The sequence below is a fragment of the Xiphophorus couchianus genome, chromosome 12, assembly GCF_001444195.1.
Source record: "Xiphophorus couchianus chromosome 12, X_couchianus-1.0, whole genome shotgun sequence".
NCBI classification, from domain to species: Eukaryota; Metazoa; Chordata; class Actinopteri; order Cyprinodontiformes; family Poeciliidae; genus Xiphophorus; species Xiphophorus couchianus.
This window is the reverse complement of record NC_040239.1, coordinates 25,065,988-25,085,935: the sequence shown is the minus strand read 5'-3', so window position 1 is coordinate 25,085,935 and position 19,948 is coordinate 25,065,988. Positions and strand designations below refer to the sequence as shown.

General features: G+C 42.1%; 1 protein-coding gene across 14 annotated transcripts in view; it reads left to right on the top strand.

Moving 5' to 3' along the window:
• Nucleotides 1–19,948, top strand: part of rimbp2b (RIMS binding protein 2b) — a 94,906-nt gene that overhangs the window by 67,161 nt on the left and 7,797 nt on the right. For 8 of the 14 annotated variants that reach the window (XM_028033874.1, XM_028033878.1, XM_028033877.1 and 5 more), the window contains 14 exons: nt 2,418–2,622; nt 2,958–3,106; nt 4,342–4,421; nt 5,089–5,198; nt 5,289–6,161; nt 9,219–9,370; nt 10,370–11,041; nt 11,248–11,397; nt 12,276–12,437; nt 13,745–14,524; nt 16,810–16,918; nt 17,353–17,478; nt 18,834–19,015; nt 19,765–19,933. In XM_028033874.1, the coding sequence (XP_027889675.1) occupies nt 2,418–2,622; nt 2,958–3,106; nt 4,342–4,421; nt 5,089–5,198; nt 5,289–6,161; nt 9,219–9,370; nt 10,370–11,041; nt 11,248–11,397; nt 12,276–12,437; nt 13,745–14,524; nt 16,810–16,918; nt 17,353–17,478; nt 18,834–19,015; nt 19,765–19,933 (3,919 nt within the window). Of the gene's footprint in view, nt 1–2,417; nt 2,623–2,957; nt 3,107–4,341; nt 4,422–5,088; nt 5,199–5,288; nt 6,162–9,218; nt 9,371–10,369; nt 11,042–11,247; nt 11,398–12,275; nt 12,438–13,744; nt 14,525–16,809; nt 16,919–17,057; nt 17,309–17,352; nt 17,479–18,833; nt 19,016–19,764; nt 19,934–19,948 lie in introns of those variants that run through there. The other 6 variants (XM_028033879.1, XM_028033883.1, XM_028033885.1 and 3 more) reach the window with 4 other exon arrangements.

Here is a 19,948-nt window from a genome sequence, read left to right as displayed (position 1 = left end):
AGCAAAGGCTCATATTTTCCTTCAGAGAGAGTTTACAAGTGGAAACTCAGTCTGCTGCATCAGTATTGCTTGATCATGAAGAAAAATTCAGGCACACTGAATGTTTTTTTTTTTTCCCAGCAGGTTATTGTTCACAAACTTCATGTTTATAAAAATAAAATCCTAATTGTTTACATGTGAATGAAAAAAGTATCTTGTGCAGCCCCTTATTTCTTTACGTCTTCAAATCCTTGGAGCCTGACTCATCTCTTTGTGCAGTCTTGTTGAACAGCAGGATAGATTTTGTGATGTTCTTTTGACAGTGCAGCACTTAGCAACAAGTTGTAAACTTTGAAAGTATGAAGAAAGCTCTTACAGAGAAAACAGTGATTCATCTATATAGACAGTTCATCTAGAAGTAATTCACAATACGTCACTTTTTCCACATTCTTATTTTAAACCATGTTCCGAAATGTATTCAATTCTTGTTTTTATACTTAAAACATGTCACTTCCCATGTATTCACAGCCTTTATTCAAACTGTTGATGCACATCGTGCAGCAATCACAGCTTCAGGTCTTTAAAACATGAAGCCGTGAATTTGGCACAGCTGTTTTTGGACAGTTTCCCCCATTCGCCCAAACCACCCTGTTATCATCTTTGTTGTTTGCTTTGGTTTGTTGTCCTGCTGGAAGACAAACTCCAGGCCCAGAGGGAGGTCAAGAACACTCTGAACAGGTTTTATCCAAAATGTTTCTACATTCCTACATTCGTCTATCCTTCCGTCTCGAGTAGTCTTCCTGTTTCTGTGAAGAATATTCCTACAGCCTGATGCCGCAAACAACCGTGTTTCACTGTAGGAATGATATTAGGCATATCTTCCCTCCAAACATGATGCCTTGTTTTTTGCCAAAGAGTTAAATCTGTGCCTCATCAGACCAGAGAATTTTATCTGTCATGGTCGGAGTCCTTCAAGAACTTTCTTGTTAAATTGGTGGATTGATGCAGAAATGTTTGTCCTTCTGGAAGGTTCTCCTCTCCTACAGAGCAATATCAGCACGGCGTTCTTGATCACTTTCCTGAATAGGACGCTTCTCCTCTGATCCCTCAGTTTAGATGGCCATCTAGCTCAAGGGAAAGTGCTGATGGTTCCAAACTCTTCCCATTTAAAAATGATGGAGGCCACAGGACTCATCGGGGTGAAGATTTGTGCCTTGAGATAAATCGGGTTCAAAAACGTGCACATTTTATTCATTTATTTCCTAAACGAAATGTCTTTCACAATAAGGCTTGTAGCTTTTTCTGTTGTCCACTGGTTGTCCATTTTCCTACATTACTTTACGAAAAATGTTTGTTACATTGAAGCAATACTTAAAGAAATAGGGGCTGATTCAAGACTTTTATCTGTGGCAGACTCTAGAAGCTGAACGTTTTGGCAAATTATAAAATAAATTTTCTTAGTTTCTGGTACATTAACCTGAAATCTTAAAGAGAGTAAAATAATGCTACATGTTATTTTTTTAATGGCATGTTGAACGTTTTTCTGCATGTGTGTGAAGAATGTCTGTTTATATTCTCTCTTAGATTTGTAGAAATTTCACTGTTTGTCTTTATGTAGCATGCTGTTTGTAGCATGTGTAAAATGGTCTCAGAGTGTCCAAAACAGCACTAACTGGAGCTGTTTATGAGGAAAAGTAAAAACAAATCAAGTGCCTTAAGGTGTGTCTTTGGGTCAGACCGCTGAGAAATGATTGCTGATTAATTTCATCATTAGGCTTTTGTAAACGTGCTGCAGTGCCTGGACTTTCCTTGAGTTTGTACCTCAGCCTTTCCCGCCTTTTTACGTATATTAAAGCGGTTGAAATTTTTCTTATTGTATTCTTTTGTTGTAAAGACCACAACCAACAATTTTTAAGGTGACGATACATTTCTCTTTCAGGTATATGTGGAATAAACGTAGACGTCTTATTTGGTCACTACCAAATCCATTTTTGATGTTTCACTCTCAGGTTCAAATTGTTGGTTTTGATCTTTGCACTGTGATCTGCTCAATAAGAAAAATATACATTTTCATTCTCGTCGTCCAGATTTATTCAAAATCACTTAAAGGTTGCATTTTCTTTGGATTTTCCTGGTTACTTGAGTTTTTGTTCTGTAATGTTTCGTATCGTGTCACTTGTGGTGTGACGCATTACAACTGCTCTTATCAGTCCAACATTTAATGCCACTCAACATTTTATTTGCATGCATGCATTGCTGTTCGGCATGGGTTCGGCATGTGCAACGTTCAGAATAATGTCAGCATTATTTTTGTACCGGTCTTACTTTTCTCTTTGTCTATCCCTCCCTTTGACCTTGCCTCTTCGTGTGTCCACGTCTGCCTGCCTCGCTCTTTGCCTGTTTCTGCTCTATGACGTTCCTCCGCCCAACGTCGACAGGCCAAAGTCCGAGAGCTGGAGGAGAAATGTCGGTCTCAGAGTGAGCAGTTCAACCTCCTCTCAAAAGAGCTGGAGAAGTTCCGGCTTCAGGCTGGGAAATTCGACATCCTTAGCACTGAACCCTTAACTGTGCGTGAGTCTCCGGGGTCCCCCAACAAATCCTTGTCACAGCTCCTCAATGGATTGGCTGCTCCAATCGAGAAAGGTATGGAGAAAATCTTTGAGGTTTGTGAATTGTTTTTTTATTGTCATTTCTCTTTTAAAAACTTTGGACTGCTAACTATCTAATAAATATACAAGTGTAGCTGTATTGTTTGCACTCAGTCTGGTAAAAAAAAAAGGAACAGTTTCAAGTGTCAAAAGATTAGTTGGCTTCCTGTCAGTCTACTTTGAAAAAGGGACACTAGAGCCCACAAAAAAAGACCCTTTGCGGGGCGATAAAAAAAAAAGATTAGTTGGCAGTATATTTATTTTTCCTTGCGCCTTGTGTTGTTGTTTTTTGCTACGAGGATCTGATGAGAAGGCGTGTTTGTTCCACAGACAATGAGGGTCCAACAAGCAGATCTTTGATATCTGAATTCATTCGACCACTCCAGATAAGTGGAGACAAGCCCGAGCTCCTCTCTGTCAAGCCAACATTCCTCAGTCGCAGTCGAGCCAGCAGCCCAGCACGAGCTTTCCTCTCTGAGGTACCCGCCGGTGCCCACTCTGATCCGCCGTGGTCCTTTATTGAGTGTCTCTCTCTTCCATTTCCTGTCTGCTCTCCAAAGCGCAAAAAAACAATTTGGACACATCGGATCTGAGAGCAATGACGAGCTCATCCGTTAAACTAGAGGCTGTGGAGATGGAATTCTAGAAATTGAAAAATAAAAGTATTTACGTAATCCTTACTTCAAAGCGCTACTGTGGTTTTTTCTGCATTACTGGAAATCCACAGCCGCAATAAAATCTTCCTGCTTATGGGACTGAGGTCTTTGTGCAAACAAGACTAAAATGTAAACTGTTACAGCATTCCTCCTCAACTCTTTTGCAAGACAGATTATTGCTGGCTTTTGTTTTACACACCTCAAAATATAGAAAAGCACCATAAAACAGGATGTGGCTTCTTGGAAAACTTTTCACAATAAATTACAGCTTTGCCAATATTTGAAATGATAACTCTCAGACTTTTATAGATAAATAAATTATGACTTAATATATTGTAACTGTGCAGGAAGCTTTTGCTGCTTTTTTGTCAGTAACAATAATTATATTATATTATAATATATTTGAGTTCTTGTCACACACAGCCGCATTGCTCTTGGATCAGCATCTCTGTTTTCGGCTGATGTCTCCCTTCCCATTTTTAAGTTAAGCATCAGTCTAAATGAACAGCCAACATGCCAACACAGTAAATACTTTATTTTCTTGAGGTTTCGAACACCTCTAATTTTTTTGTCTTCTTTTATTTGGAAATATTTACCGTGTTTGCTTAGTGAAAATCTCTTCAGAGGAGAATGTTGTCAGCGCATTCTGTTAGAAAAACCTGATCAGTGACATACCAGCCTCCTTTCAGAGCAAATCAAGTGTAAACACTGCTAATTCTGGCCATTAGTGGATTTGTTAGTGTTTCAATACTTTTATTTTCCAGATATTTCTCTGCTATCCATAAGTGCTGTGTAGCTGGCACTCACTTTAATATGTGTTACTGACAAAGAAAAGAGTGTGAATATCCACACACCATGGATCCATTGGGGTATATTTTCTTACTTCTTCTCCGTCTAAAACTTTATTTCAATACAAACTGTTACACCTGTTATATTGTCACCCGTTACGTAGCACATAATTTTCTCTAAATGTGTTTTTCTGGTTTTTTGGTTGTGAAGTGAAGGAGAGCTCACAATGGAGCAGAAAACATGATTATTTGTCTGTGATGCTTCTTCAGATGGACAAAGGGCTGAGCTCAACTACCAGGTCCAAACCACGTTTCACAGGGAAAGTCCGTCTGTGTGTTGCCAGATATAGGTAGGTAATATAGAAGACAGCGTTTCACGAGCCTTTCACAGTTCAGCTATATCATTACACCGGAGGAATTTTTGTTCAGTCATTTTAGTTTTAAAGTTTAGGAATTTTTGCTTCCTAACCTCTCAGAAACTTAAAAGAGGAAGCAAATGTTGGAGCGCCTCATAGAAAATACTTACAGTAAACTCTAACTGCTGTATAATATAATGTAGAATATTTGCAGAAGATATATTTTCTGGTAATCCTACAGAGAGTAAATTTTTTTAAATGATTATATACACAAATCAGGCAGAACATTATGACCATGAAGAGGTGAAGTAAATAACACTGATTATGTATTGATCATGGCACCTGTTTGTTGGTAGGGTCTATTGGACAAAATGTGAATATTTTATCCTCCACGTTTGTGTTAAAGGCAGTACAAATGGGATGCCTGATGGAGAGTATTTGCAAATCTGCAGGTCTTCTGAGACATGCCTAGTCCGCAGTGGACAGTCTATCCCAAGTGCTCCATGGAAGGATGAGTGATAAAAGCTTGTTGATGCACAGACCAGACCAGTCAGAGTGACCATGCTGGTCATAATCTTGTGCCTGGTCATAAAGCAAACCAAAATGTATTAAAAAATCTCTCTAATTTGTCTTGTTCTATTATTTTTGTTTAATATTCTAGTTACAATCCTTATGATGGGCCTAATGAGCACCCAGAAGCAGAGCTCCCTCTGGTGGCAGGGAAGTACCTCTATGTTTATGGAACAATGGATGAGGATGGCTTTTATGAAGGTTTAACACTCAATAAAATGTTTTAGTCTTTTCTACTTTGCCACACAACTGTATAACCATTTATTGTTATTATTATTTTTTGTTTTTCAGGAGAGCTGCTGGATGGACAGCGGGGGCTCGTCCCATCAAATTTTGTGGAATTTGTCCAAGATGACGATACGCCCTCTGCCCAACACAGGAACACTACGGTTAAAGAACCAGGCTACCTCAACCACAGTAGCCTGGGGCCTCCGCGACATTCGAGCGGCACCGGCACAAGACCAAGCATAAGCAGCCTGCTCTCTGACAGTAAGCTAGACTGTCTAAGCACCAGCAGCTTGGACATGGACCTCCTGGGCTCCTCCAGCAACGGGACCGGAACCTTGGACGTCAGTATTGATGAGGTCGGTGAAGACATTGTGCCTTATCCCCGCCGCATCAACCTGATCAAACAACTAGCCAAGAGTGTGATTATTGGCTGGGATCCTCCTGTGCTGCCACCGGGATGGGGCCCAATCAGTGGCTACAATGTACTGGTTGATAAAGAGGTCCGGATGAGTGTCCCCTACGGGGGCAGGACAAAGTCTCTAATCGAAAAGCTCAATCTTGCCACCAACACGTACCGCATTTCCGTGCAGAGCATCACAGACCGGGGCCCATCAGATGAACTCCGCTGCACTCTTCTTGTGGGGAAGGATGTAGTGGTGGCACCATACTACCTGCGGGTGGACAGCATTGCTCAGAGCTCCGCTGAGCTGTCTTGGATGCCCAGCAACAGTAACTACAGTCACACTATCTTCCTCAACGGTGCAGAGTATGACATGGTCAAGGCTGGGGGCTACAGGTACAAGTTTTTCAACTTGAAGTCCATGACAGTTTACAAGGTGAAGGTTGTTGCACAGCCACATCAGGTGCCTTGGCAGCTTCCAGGTGATCAGCGGGAGAAGAGGGAAATCTCTGTGGAGTTCTGCACTCAGCCTGCAGGTCAGTCTCTGACACATAAACTCGCAGTATTGATAAGCAAAGATTTTTTGGGGTTGTCACATTTGGTTGTATTGCCATAACGTCCTCTGATAATGACACGGATTCTTGGTTGCAGAAATGGCATTGCTGGTTGAATGGCTAGTTTCTCAGCATAACAATATCACTACCATACTGCTTTAAAGTCCACGTTTAAATGGCAAGCCGATAAAGGGGCAGTATTATTTAAAGTCAAATTCTTTTAGCTTTACATCATGGTAGAGAATATTATGCCCTCATCAAAAACAGGGCACAGGGCATGGAGTGTTGCTTCGATGCTTTCATGCATGCTAATCTCCCTTGGCAACCATTCAGCCTTCCAAAACTCCTGGTTGGACCTAGCCCCGCCTTTGAGGGCGAAACTCTTCCTGGGATCTGCAGTTTCCAAGCTACGGAGTTTTTGCCTCACAGAGCAGCCCTCTCCCGACTCCCCCTATCAGCTCCTTCAGACTAGCAGCAGCAATTAGCAAACACCTGGTGAAACTGTGCATCTAGTGAGCTTATTATACGAGCTGCTTCTCAGTGCATAGAGGTTAATAGAGGAGTGGTCTTGTGATGACTTCCTGACTGCGGAATTTCAGAAAGACAGGAGTTTTTAAAGAGACAGAGACCCAATTTCAATGTATTAAATTATAAAATCAAATTTCCTTTAAGTCATATTTGATATATACAGCATATTTATAACAACTAAAGAACACATAGTTGCTTGATTGTGCTATAAAATGGCACAATGTAGTTGTAACATATAATGTTCCCCCTTTAAACATGCATGCCACTTGGAATCAGTAAAGAGACCCCGAAATGAAAGCAGACTTATTTCCCCTACTTTAAATACTTATAATTAGGTGCTATTCAAATGCAAAACTAACTTCAAAACCCTTTCTAGCTCCAGCTGGGTCTCTTTTAAGGCTCAACCTAAAACAGTTCTCTAGCTTTCTAGTCCCAAATTGCTTCAGTTACTCTTTACTAGAAGTGCCTAGTATTAATTAGTGTTTAGAACCGGCTTAAGAAATGCATCTTATGTGTAATGATTGTGTTACATATTTTCAATACAACGGCAGCACTGCAGATTCTTCAGTATTTAAGTGTGCCTTACAGATTTGCAAAAAAATTATCAGTTCTAACACCTGAACTCAGATAGTTTGATGGGTGTTGTTGAGACTTATCAAAAAGCAAGCTATCCAAAGAGTTTTGAAGTTTGTTTTTTTTTACTTCCCTGCTCGCTGTGTGTGGTGGCGAGATAACTATGGGTCGTCGTCTATTCTAACATCTGTATTACATTGTATTTATATCTCAGGGAAAAGAATTGCATGAATTACCAATTAGAAATTAAAACAAGTAAGATATACATTTAAAACATGGCTTAATTCTTATTAGTTTCAGTGAATTATTATGGGCCTCAACAGTGTGTTGCTATTTTATTAGAAACAATTATTTCTTAGCATGGGAATGCTACTTGCTACTAAACATACACCAAAATCAAGGCTAGATTATTGTAAAATCTTCTGTGTGAGATTTTGCTAATGCAATAAATGATGAATTTAGTTTAAGGCTTTTTACGCATCTTCACCAGTGATGTCTGCAATTACTTACTGGGATATTAATGCATGCAGAATAATCTAATCAGAAGGCTTCAGAGCCAGAGGTCATAACTGCACGGCATTGAAAACAAGACTTTCTTACAGAAGGCTTAGATCTCTCAGGCTTTTCTACCACAGGGCTTTTCGCTGCATTTCTGTCACCAGCTGTCTGGCTGTGGCAAAGCTTTTGAGAGGGAACTCAATAGGAGGTTCCTTCTTCACGGCCGCAGTGTTTAAATTCAGCATAATCATTCAGATGCGTTGGTGCGAGTCACTTCTCGAGGCAAGCAGGAGGTCAGCTTATTGTAAACACAACACTATAGGACAGATATAAGTCAAGGCTGGAAGTTGGAGCTGATATTTGTGCTGGCAGCTGATGCAGCTACATGCTGAGAGTTCATTAACGGATCTATCTATTGGATGTGTTAATTAAAGCCACCTGAAATAGCGTGAGTTGGGGTGGCGGAGAGCTGTTGTCAATATGAAAGACAATCTCTTGAAGCCCTATATTAAGCTTTTACGCCCAGCATGTGTTTTTCAAACAAGCCACTTCATTAGTGCTTAGTGATACAACATTTTTGTCGATATTAGTCACCCGGAGCTGCAATTCATTGCCTGAAAGGGAAGCAACTGTGTGCCCGCTGGTTACCAGAGTTAATGAAAGTAGCTGGAGGGACGTATTTATTTAAACTCTCATTTCAGTTTAGCAGAGGACATTGTTGTTTATGATATTGGGAGCGTGAAAATGACAGGAGAAAATTGAATCTCCAAGCAGTAGCTCTTCCTTTTTCCACGGCTGCGTCGTCTGCTGGCGGGAAAAGTAGAAACACGATTAGAATGTGTGGATGTAGCCTGTCAGTCCCATCCTGAGACTCTCACAGCTGCACATTGATGCATGGAGATACTTCTCCACGACTGCCGCTGCTCACTTCCACTCCAGGTGAGCAGCAGCACTGCACAGATGGTACGTTATTTAGTATGCAGCCAGCGCTGACAGATTGTAGAAATTGCTAACTGTGTTTCTCTTTGAAAATTGTCAGCAAACTCTGGCAGCGAGATATCGGTTTCCAAAGAAATTATGGTTGAATCTTGGCTAACTTGATTTATTGTTTTGTATGTAACAGCTACAGCTGAAGTGGAAAAAAATGAAGGCTTATACAATTATGTTAAGAAAAAGCATACACGACGAGACCCCAATGCTAGAACTGACAATTGATTCTTACATTGACTTTTTATAATGTATGCATTCGCATAGATACGAGAATATCCTGCAAAGTAGTTTTTGATTGTAATTATTTCAGACACGTCAATCATAATATTCTATTTAGAAGTAAGAGCAAAATATGTAACGATTGAATTAGTTTGCATCAGGTTTGATCAAATTGACTCAAATCTCTTCAGAGACTGTTGACCTTTAACCGGTGTGTGTCGTCCTCCTCAGGGCCCCCTCTCCCTCCTCAGGAGGTACAGGTCCAGTGTGGCCAGACTCCAGGGGTCCTGCAGGTCAGATGGAAGCCGCCTCCCCTGACACCTTCAGGAACCTCTAATGGGGCTAGTGTAATTGGCTATGCTGTTTGCACAAAGGGACAAAAGGTACCTTTTTTTGTTAGTCTATAATGCAGGTTGTAGAGGCTGAGCAGCTTTAGCTTCCTCCAGGGCTCCTACTGTGGGTAGATCTCTGTTGCCATCTCCTGGAGGAATGACTAAATGTTGATAACCCAGTCTCTTGGGACCAGAAAAAAAAGATATGAATCCACAGAACAGTCTCCATCAGTCCCTGCTGTGCTTATTATTATCCCCTTGACAGTTACTGGTTTGCAATTTCTGCACACTTGTCTGATAACTAGGAGGATAATTTATTGCAAGCTACAATGCTAGGAGAAGAAAGTCCATGAATTACATATGCTTATTAACTTTGAATAATGTTCTATAACTTACTGAGAGAGAGAGGAAAATCCAGAAAACAATTACTCTTTGCCCTGGTTGCCTGTTTTATGTCCAAATTCTAAGATTTAGCCATCATAGTAGAATTATAAAACCTGCAAAAATCACAAATGGTTGGAAAAAAAAGGAAAAGAGCTCTGGAAATATTTGTCCATATTCTACTTTCTGTAGATATTCAGACCTGCCAAAAACCAGAATCGCATTTTATACCTTTGTAGACTTTTCCTGACTGTGTAGGAAACCTTCTGTTACATGATAGATAACTTCTGCTTGAACCTTAAACCACTGCCCTCAACAAGTTTAATGGGGTTTTTTTGGCAAAAATATCCTGTGGACTTCATTCCTTCCCATGCATCACTCTAGCTGTAATGCGATCTCTCTTGATTTAACTGGAAAAGATCTATGAAAGACTGAAGTTCATAGAGTTAAGTTTTATTAAGCCTGAGAATAGAACAGAATTAGAAGATCTCAGAAGGATTTACAATTTGGTGTTGTTTAAACGTATTCAGTGACGCTGATAAATCAGTCATGCATGATTTTTTTTTTTTTAAATATACGAATCTTTAATTATCTACTAGAAATGTGTCCTTCGAAAGCTGCAAAATGTGACTCACCCACTGGTTTAAAAACTCTTCCTTTCAAATGCAGATAGCAGAGGTCTTGTACCCCACAGCCGATTATGTGAGCGTGGATTTAAACAGGATTCAAGGCCTGGAGGCCAGAGAAGTAATTGTAAGGACGTTATCAACCCAAGGAGAGTCCCAGGATTCCCCCGTGGCCACGATCCCACACAACCTCTTGGGCTCTCCGCGCCTCTCCCACAGAGTCACTGCACCTCCCCCTTCGATGCCCCATCCGGTGCCACAGCCTCATCCAGTACACTCCCAGACCCATCCTCCTTATCCATCGACATATCCCCCCAACCACCCCCAGCCCCAGGTGCAGCCTCTGCCCCGAGCTCAGCCCCACACGCTGCCCCACGCGCAACCGCACTCGCAGCCCGTCTGTCACCCTCCTCCTCATCCTCAGCTCCACTTTCAGCGCCACTCCATACCCAAGTCGAAACCATTAATAAGTGCCAGAGAGCCAGAAACCAAAGAGCACGAGGTGGGCCTGCGGCTGGCCCAGCCGTGGGAGCGGGCCCCCTCTCCGCTGCCGCCCATGCACGGAGCCAACTTGGAGCCTCCGCACTTCCCACCACGGCGATCCCCCTCTCCTCAGAGGATCCTGCCACAGCCTCAGGGAGTCCCTATACCCAACACCATCGCCAAGGCCATGGCCAGGGAAGCTGCTCAAAGAGCGTTTGCTGAGGGTAATCGGGTGCGTGATTGACTCTGCAGAGCTGAATGTTTCATAGAGATTTATTTAGAAGTCCTTTACATTAGAACATTTCAATAAGTTCTTATTCAAAATTATGTTCAAATACAATATAAAAACATAGAACACTATTTAAAGATGTGACTGTGCATATTTTCTCTATCGGCTCTCCTCTTTAAATTCTGATAGTGTAACGGTTTTATTGACAGGTCGAGAAGCGCAATATCTTCAGCGATCGAGGTAACGCCTTGCATCCACTCAACTCGGACGAGGAAGAGGACGGCTACGACTCTCCGCATGCAAGACGAAGAGGAGCCTCAGTTGATGAATTCCTCAGGGGCTCAGAGTTGGGCCGACAGGTACCTGTCATAAAGTCAAAGCTTTGCCCGTCCGTCTCTTCTCTGTAGGAGACTCGTTTAATGACTCGTCTCTGACTGATTTTTCGAAAGTTTTGTTTAGTTTTGATTCAAAACGTAAAAATAGAAGTAGAAAAGTCGCAACACTTCCATGTACCACATAAAATACGAAGCGATCTCAAATACATTCAGCTGATTTCTCAGTGCATTTCTTTGTTAAATAAATCACAAGATTTTAGTTGGAATTTTATGCTCCAATAATCTGGAACAAACTTCCAGAAATCTGCAAAGCAGCCAAAACACTGAGTTCCTTTCAACACCTGTCTTTGATTCATAAAAAACTGGAACATTGATCAATATATTTGGTTTACATTTTCTTGATGATATGGACGATGGCATTTGACAATAAACTAATGTTTAGTTCTTGCTTCATAATTAGTTACTCTTTTATGTTTTTATGGTGTTGAGAACTGCTTTGTTGCTGAAATGTGCTACGTAACTAGACTTGACTTAACTATTGTGACCTTCACATTTAGACTTACATGCCACTGGTTAATAATGAAAATAACAACTTTTATGTCAAAAAACTTGTCAAACTCACATTTTATTTGGATGTAAAGGACAGACCACAAGTTTTTTTGTGTAGCATTAATGTAACATTGTTATGGTTTCTTTAGAGTTTTTCTTTAGTCAACTTTAATGCTGTGTTGCAAAATCCATTTAAAGTCATTATAAAATGAAAAATAATTAAAAGAAAACTTTAAGGTTCAAAGAGTGAAATTTCAGCACATCTTACAATGTGTCAAATATTTGTATGTTACTAAAAGTAAAAGCTTGTCACCTTTCTCCTTTATTTGTTTGTTTATTTTTGGTTTGTCTAGCACCACCATCATCACTACAGCCACAGTGAGGAGTACCACACCGAGAGTAGCCGGGGCTCCGACCTGTCGGACATAATGGAGGAGGACGAGGAGGATCTTTACTCCGAGATGCAGCTGGAGGAGGGTCGCAGGCGCAGCATCAACTCTCACAGCACCCTTAAGGTACACATTTGACTGCACACCTGCCGTAGTCAGACTTTGAATGAAGGACAGCGTTTTTAGGGAGCTCTGGATCCATCACCTGCGTTGCATCAGTGCAGTCGGTGGCTTTGCCCAGCTGTACTCTTCATGCCTAGAATCAGCCCAGCCTGCGGCTACACACCTTCTCTCTCCTGTCCTGCTTCATTCATCCCAGGCTGTTCTCATGGAGATGGCTTTGCAAACATAAGTGGAAAAAAAAAACAAAACAAAACATGCATGTGAGAAGTAGAGGAGCGTAAACTAAAAGCACAAGCTTTTTATGGTTTGCAACGCCCCTTGAAGCTGTTGGTAATGCACCCAGGAGGCTCTGAAAGTAATAAAGTGAAATGCTGAAGTATGAGACACCAGTGCAAACTATAATGTACTGAACTGTATCACGGTCATGGCATATCGAGCACGTACGGGAATCTCATTTAAGTGATTACTTAAATGGAAATTTTCACTTTTCTTTGCGTTCATCGTGTCTGGATGTCTAACCTCAGCGTGTCCATTGTTGGCGTACAATCCTGTCTCTTCATTCAGTCTGTGAGTGTGTGGATGCACAGTCTGTCATCATGATAAGAACATGAAGCCATGAGAGTCAGAGTCACTTCACTAACTGAATGCATTAAGCTGAATAGTATTTACCTTTACTGCTATGGGAACTCAAAAATATTCAGGTGTGGTTTCTTTTCCAGTTTGAGCACCAGTACCGTGTCTCATTCTGCCATCCTAATCTGCAATAAAGTTTTGTCCTTATGTTCATCCTCATTAATTAAATACCTTTATTTTAGAATTTCTCTTTAAATATTGTTCCAGGACTAGCTGCAGATAAATGAGATGAATATTTTCCATCTCAAAAATATCTGTATATTTCATTTCGTAGCCACTCATCTTCTTGTTTGTCTCTGATCCGTGGTCCTAACTTCTTTCTGATATTTCACATTGTCTACATCAGTGTTGTTCTTTTAAGATGTTGCTCCATCTTTGAGTCTCCACAGATTCCTGTTCAGAGCATGCCATTTCCTCTTCACGGAATGAGACTGCATGTGTTTCTACATTGCCACAAATAACTAATTCTGTCTTTATTTTGTCTTTTTCCCCCCATTTGTTCTATTCACATGCTATGTTGTTTCCTGCCTGTTCTAAACCCTTCGAAAAACTTTCAAACTCCCCCACCCCATCGCAAAAAAAATTTTTAAAAAATGAATAAATAAACTGAACCTTTTGAATTGAAACCCTGAATGAACTATAAAATCGTGGAACGTTACCTCCTGGTCACGACATAGGCATATTACAAGCGTCAGGACTTAGCTGAAGAGAGAGACTGTTGGGATCTCCAGAGGGAAGTGGTGAAGCAGAGGTCGCTCCGCAGCAAGCGTCTCCACAGCATCCCGGAGGTGGCCGAGGAGGAGTCGGACAGCCTGGACAGCATGGGCCAGCATCTGAGCTTCAAGGAGGGTGGGCGGCCGGGCACGCCACAGACTCAGCGGAGGTGGTACCCCCAGGAGAGCCACCACGTGCGCGACCACCTCACCCCGGGCAAGAACATCCGTCTGCAGCGCCAGCGCTCCTCCCCTCGCTTCACCGACGGCCGCTACGGCTACAGTGCGGACGACCGCAGCTACGGACGACCCAACCGGCAGAACACCAAGAGCCCTGACAGCGGCTTGGACTGCGGCAGCGAGGAAGAGGGGTCCCTGGGACGGGGTCACCGAGGGTATTACGCCCATGAGAGCCCCATTCGGGGGCCTGTGCGCATCATCCACTGTGAGGGCCCGGTAGAGAGGCGAGCCCTGGCAATGGGCCGTAAACGAACTCTGACCCGTCAGTGCAGCGTAGAGGAGGAGTTCTCTGACGCCCCGGTGACTGCTGACAAATCGGTACACACGGGCGACTTTAGGAACAGGGAGCACATGGGGTCTGGTCGGGAGGTCGGGCCACGAAACTACTCCAGGGAAGGAGCCCTGAGCGAGGGCAGGCTGAACGAGCTGGACAGGGTCTATTACAGCCCCCACAGGGAGGCTAGAACCCAGTCTCTGTCCAGGCTCAACCGGGACCAGCCGCTGGTGTGTGAATCAGAATTTCTGCTGTATTTTCTATCAGCAAGCTGCAACCTTTCTTTTTATTTTATTTTATGTAAGCTCCCCCCCTTTTTATTTATCTTTTTTTTGTTGTTGTTTGCCTTCTTGTTTTTGATTTCTGGACGAGATGTCATGTTTCATGGTGGGTCTTATTTGATTTCCTGTTTTTGTGTGAATTACTTTGTTTGTATTCAGAACGTCAGCTGATTTTGGAGTAGCGTTTTTAATTACCTAAAGGCCATTTTAGGTTTGGATTCCTCATGTCTTTGCGGGAAAAGGCTCCATTTGAAGGAAGGTCTCTGTGCAGTGCATGGGGGACGTGCTGCTCATGCCTTTTCTTGCTTGCCTGTGCCTTCTCTCTGCCAGCTGCCGCCTTCATATGTTGCTGTTTTCGTCCCTCTCACGAGAGCTGCAGCCATAGCGCTCCATCCTTTGTTTGGAGTTTTATGTCAGCATCTCTCGCCCTTCATTGCTACAGTTAGGGGGGCTAAGTCAAGGCTTATGCTTCCTGCAGGATTTAATTTTCAGTCCATAAAAATCATCTCTTCCTAGAGATGCACCCGTCAGAATTTTACAACCAATTCTTTCTCTGTTTTTTTTTTGTAAAAGTTTGACCTGCTGGTACTAACCGGTACTGATTTCTACTTAGGAAATCTCTTAAAACTGTATACATCCTTGTTACAATGGTAGCTTTTTGAGATTTAAAAAAATGGCAGTTTTATTTATATCACCTTTCCACATAATAATTTGACATACAGTATTTACTGTACTGTATAATTCAAGTGGAAAAACAAATTTATTAGAGCAAAGGATAGGGGTCATTAAATTTAACTCAAATTAAATGAAAAAATTTAAACAAATAATCTGTTTGTTACCAAACTAGGTTGCAGCATTTGTAAAGTTTCCCTGTTTATTTTTCCTCTGAATGTGACATCATCTGTCTTGAGTTTTATTTCAGTTGAATTGTACAGGATAGATGTCACATGTGGAAAAAGTTTTTAATTTATTAATCATAAATTCATTGAGACTCACAAAAACCCAGTATCTTAACAGGAGTGTGTGCATTTTGAAGACATAGGAGCGACACTGAAATTATTAGTTTATGTGTGCAGTCATGTATTGGTTACTGTCTATTAGGACTCCAGTTTCACAGGAGTAGTTGTTGCAAAACAAAGACAAAAGATTATGGAGTTTACATTTTAAACCGTGTTTAAGAGCCGATGTCAGTGAATAACACGGTTAGCTTGTTAGCATTACTCAAACAGGTGCTTGAGTGTCGTCAACACTGCTACCTCTACATCAGAAATGATTATGTTCCTTAGCAGAAGTCAAAAGATCCAAAGGGGAAAAAAATAGAGTCACTTTAGTGGCTTCCTGTTATCTTAAAGTGTTGCTCTCTCTCTCTTGACCAGAAATTACCACAAATTCTTGTTATTTTCGCTCAAATGCTAGTTTCCTTTTAGATATGTTCTTGCATCTCTGTTCATCCTCTGACACCAAATGGCTAACCCTACTCAGTATCGTCAGTAACTGCTCTTTCTCGGATATGGTGTGTTCACGATTGAAAAACGGTGGGACATTTGACTTTCCGAAGCTCCGATCACCGGTCAGAGCTGGTCAAGCTGTAAATTGCTCAATTCCAATCGCTCGCCAATTTGTCGGTGCATCTCTACCTCTTGCTTGTGTCTTTTACTTTGTTCAGTTAAGCAAAAACAATCCTCATAACGTTTTCATACGTCACATGTTGTGATTTTTGTGACTGCCAGCAGCCACCCGTAGAAGCTGGCTGCTGGCCAACAGCGTCTTTATTCATTTGTCAGTCAGTGTCACTTTTATTTCGCTCATCTGTGTTATTCCAGCCTGTTTTTTTGTGTGGTTTTTTTGCAGTCATTTGCTTAATTTTCTCATCGAGAAGCTGACATGCACAGAACAAAACAAACCAAATTAATGGTCTTTAGCTTCACATTTAACCCTAACTGAATCTGAAGTCCACATCCTTGTGTTTGGGGTTTGCTTGCTTTAATTGTTTTAATGTTGGGTTAGTGGATTTCTTTGTCATTTTATCATTATTTTTGCCTCCCTAAGGACAAATGGAAGATATATCATTTGCTCTTATGGTTTTTTTAGCTTGTTTTTTTTTTGTTGTTGTTTTTTTTGAAGAGATTGTGAAAATATTCTTAGTTATTTTGAATGTTTTATTGTCTTGATATTGTTGACGGTTTACATTTCTGATATCTGATACCTTATTTCTTTATGTTTTGTGTCCTAAGATTATTGGGAACTCGCCATCACACGGAAGCCCCGATCGCCTGGACCACTCAGGGAGGAGGCCGGTTCACATCGGCACCCCTACGCAGCGACGACCCATCCCATCCATTGGTTAGTGAGGTCACCACATAAGGATCTCCACCTGCAGGGCGACTGATGTTTGTGCTAGTTATACCATGCGTTTCCCCCCCATAGAGCTTTAAAAACATATAGACCCTTTGTTTTTGTTGGGTGTTTGTGCGCCCTTTAGAGGTCCATCCTCATGAGCCGGATTCACCAAATGTTCACATGCAGTTTTGCCCGAGAGGTTATCGCAGACACACTCTCTAAGCCTGTTTTTCTTTTTTCTTTTTTGTGGGTTAACATGTTTACATGACCATCCAATCTGCCCTCAATGCAAACATTGCTGTTTTACACCCGTAGCCTCCAGAGTGAAAACCTTCGTCATCCTACTGTCTCAGCATGAGTGAATGGGCCGTGGTTCTGAGCGGAGTGTGTGAGTGGGGGATCTCTGATCATAATGTTGTGATTGGTGTCTTCTGTAGAGATCACCATGGACAGTAACAGTGAGGGGAGTGAGGGGAACCTCTCACCCGTCAAGGAGGATGTTTACTATGGCAGTGTAGCTCGGCGCAGGATATGGCGATCTTTGTCCTCAGAGGATCAATATGGTATGTGGCGCAGCTTCTCCTCAGGATGGCAAATCACCATAACATTGCCAGACAAGGCCAAGAATCCCTAACGGAAACAAGCAGTGATGTCATGGTGGCCTTTATTCTGTGCAGGACAGTTAGCTGCTGTGTTAGCATAGCTTAGCTGAATAAAGCTGACTGGGGAAGATTGGTCACTTTTTCCCTTTGCTGGAGAATGACTATCCCTTTCCTGTTCTTTCCTGTTTGTGCCCCTGCACCTGTAATCCCCACGAACCCTAACACACCAACTCTTCCCATTCATCTTCCATATCAAAGCAACTCTCCACCATAAGACAGTGTACCTCCTCCTTCCCACTACAGCAGCCATCACCTTTTCCTTCTCCCCCCTCCTTTATAGGGAGCAGATAGCTTCTTATGTTCATTTTTGCATGACCTTCCCCCTTTGCTCCCCTTTAACAAAACAGTGAGAAGGAAAGCCGGTATTGAATGAACTGATGCACTACTGAATGAATTGCTTTGACAAACTCTCAATTGTACATTCATTAACTCCGCTGCCATCTGAAACAAAGACCATTTGGCATCTCCCACACGACACACCTCAGCTTTCAAAGTTACTAGTCAGTCAGACTCCCAATCTGCCATTGAAACATTTAACATGGTGATCCATGAACTGCTTGAAAAAACTGATATCAGGTTCATCCCTTCCCCCTCACTGTCCCTGATATCTGCGTTGCCAGGAACCACCGGGGCATTTGATTTGTTACCTCCCACCGGAGCACGCCACATCCTGTCGCCTGTCCTCTGCTGCATGTTGCTTTTAGACGTGGCCTATGTGTTTTACATTATGCCTGCATGTGGCACAGGAATGCTCCTTCTGTTACGTGTAGTCCCAGTAAAAAAATGTAAAAAAAAAAAAAGCGTGCATGTCGATCAGCCTCTGTGAGATAAGGCAGTGAAACAGCAATGAACAGTACTGCAGTGTTACTCGTGTCTTGATGTGTCATTCCCTTGCACCCCAAAAAACCGCTCGTCCTCTTGTGTGTTTGTGCTGTAAGCGTGCTTTGTGGTGTTTTGGTTACTGACACACCAGCAAGCGAAGATGTGTGAACTAAGAACCTTGATGTGTTTTTTTTTTTTCTTCTTCTTGAAAGTAGTCTTCTGTAAGTGTCTGAACACAACAGGGGTTTAATTATTCCAAATGGAAACAAATAAAAGCTTCATTACGGCATTCGACCTCTGGCTCTTTCTTCACACGTCTCATTACGCTGTCCCCCTGTCAGCCACAAAGAGATATCTTCTGCTCTCGTTGCCTCTGCAGCCCGCGCGGCTGTTTAAGGCTGGTAGTAGCAGCAGAGGCCTCCTCTGTGTTTCAGACGGCTACGGCGGACGCAGGCACGGCCGGGGACGCCAATCCCCAGATTATTTTGAGGAGTCCGAATCGGAGGACCTGACCAGAGTGTTTGTGGCTCTGTTCGACTACGACCCTTTGTCCATGTCTCCCAACCCGGACGCCGCTGACGAGGAGCTGCCGTTCAAGGAGGGCCAGATCATTAAGGTAATGGCTTCATTCTCCACATCTCAGTCATTTGTATGTGATATAGAAAATGATCAAATTTATTTTTGTGATTAGATTATGCTGAATGCGTCAACATTTTCGTGGAAAATTAGATATTGCTTTTTGCATGTTTGTATTAGATAAATGCATGATGAATTGACCCCGATTTCATTAATTTTGGGAGATTGGTGATTGGCCACCGATCCTATCTGCCTCTGCAAAGGCAAATACAGTTTTTTTTTTTTAAAAAATCAGTGTTGACCAATATTGGAATTGGCGGGTCAGCTTGAAGAGTCCTACCTGGGTTAAGCAAAAAGAAAAAATAGATCAGACTATTTCTCGAGGGTCCAAAGTTGTCGAAATCAAGGCCCAGATTGTAGAATGAGAAGAGACCCCAAGTTTCTGTGTCCACTGTGAAGTTTCCACAATCTGTGATGATTTAAGGAGCCTTGACATCTGCTGGTGTTGGACCACTGTGTTATCAAGTCCAAAGTCGGAGCCGATCTCCCCCACAAATTTTTTTCTCCATCGTCCAGCAGAACTTGGTAACTGTCCACACTGCCAAAAGCACCATTACCTGTTTTATTCACCATTAGATCACTGCAAAAAATGGACTTGTAATGTTGCAAATTATTAGACTGAAGGATTCAAAGATTTTTCTTCTGTAGATAGGTGCTTTATCAGCACTAACGTCTCTGTGTCACCTCTTCTTTTTAATGCCACCTTCCAAATAAATCTGTTTTATTTAGGTATTTGGCAATAAAGACACGGACGGATTCTACAGGGCAGAGATCAGAGGTCGTGTGGGGTTGATCCCCTGCAACATGGTCTCTGAGATCCAAACAGAAGACGATGAAATGATGGACCAGCTCCTCAGACAGGGCTACCTTCCACTGAACACACCTGTGGAAAAGTTAGGTGAGATTGATTTTG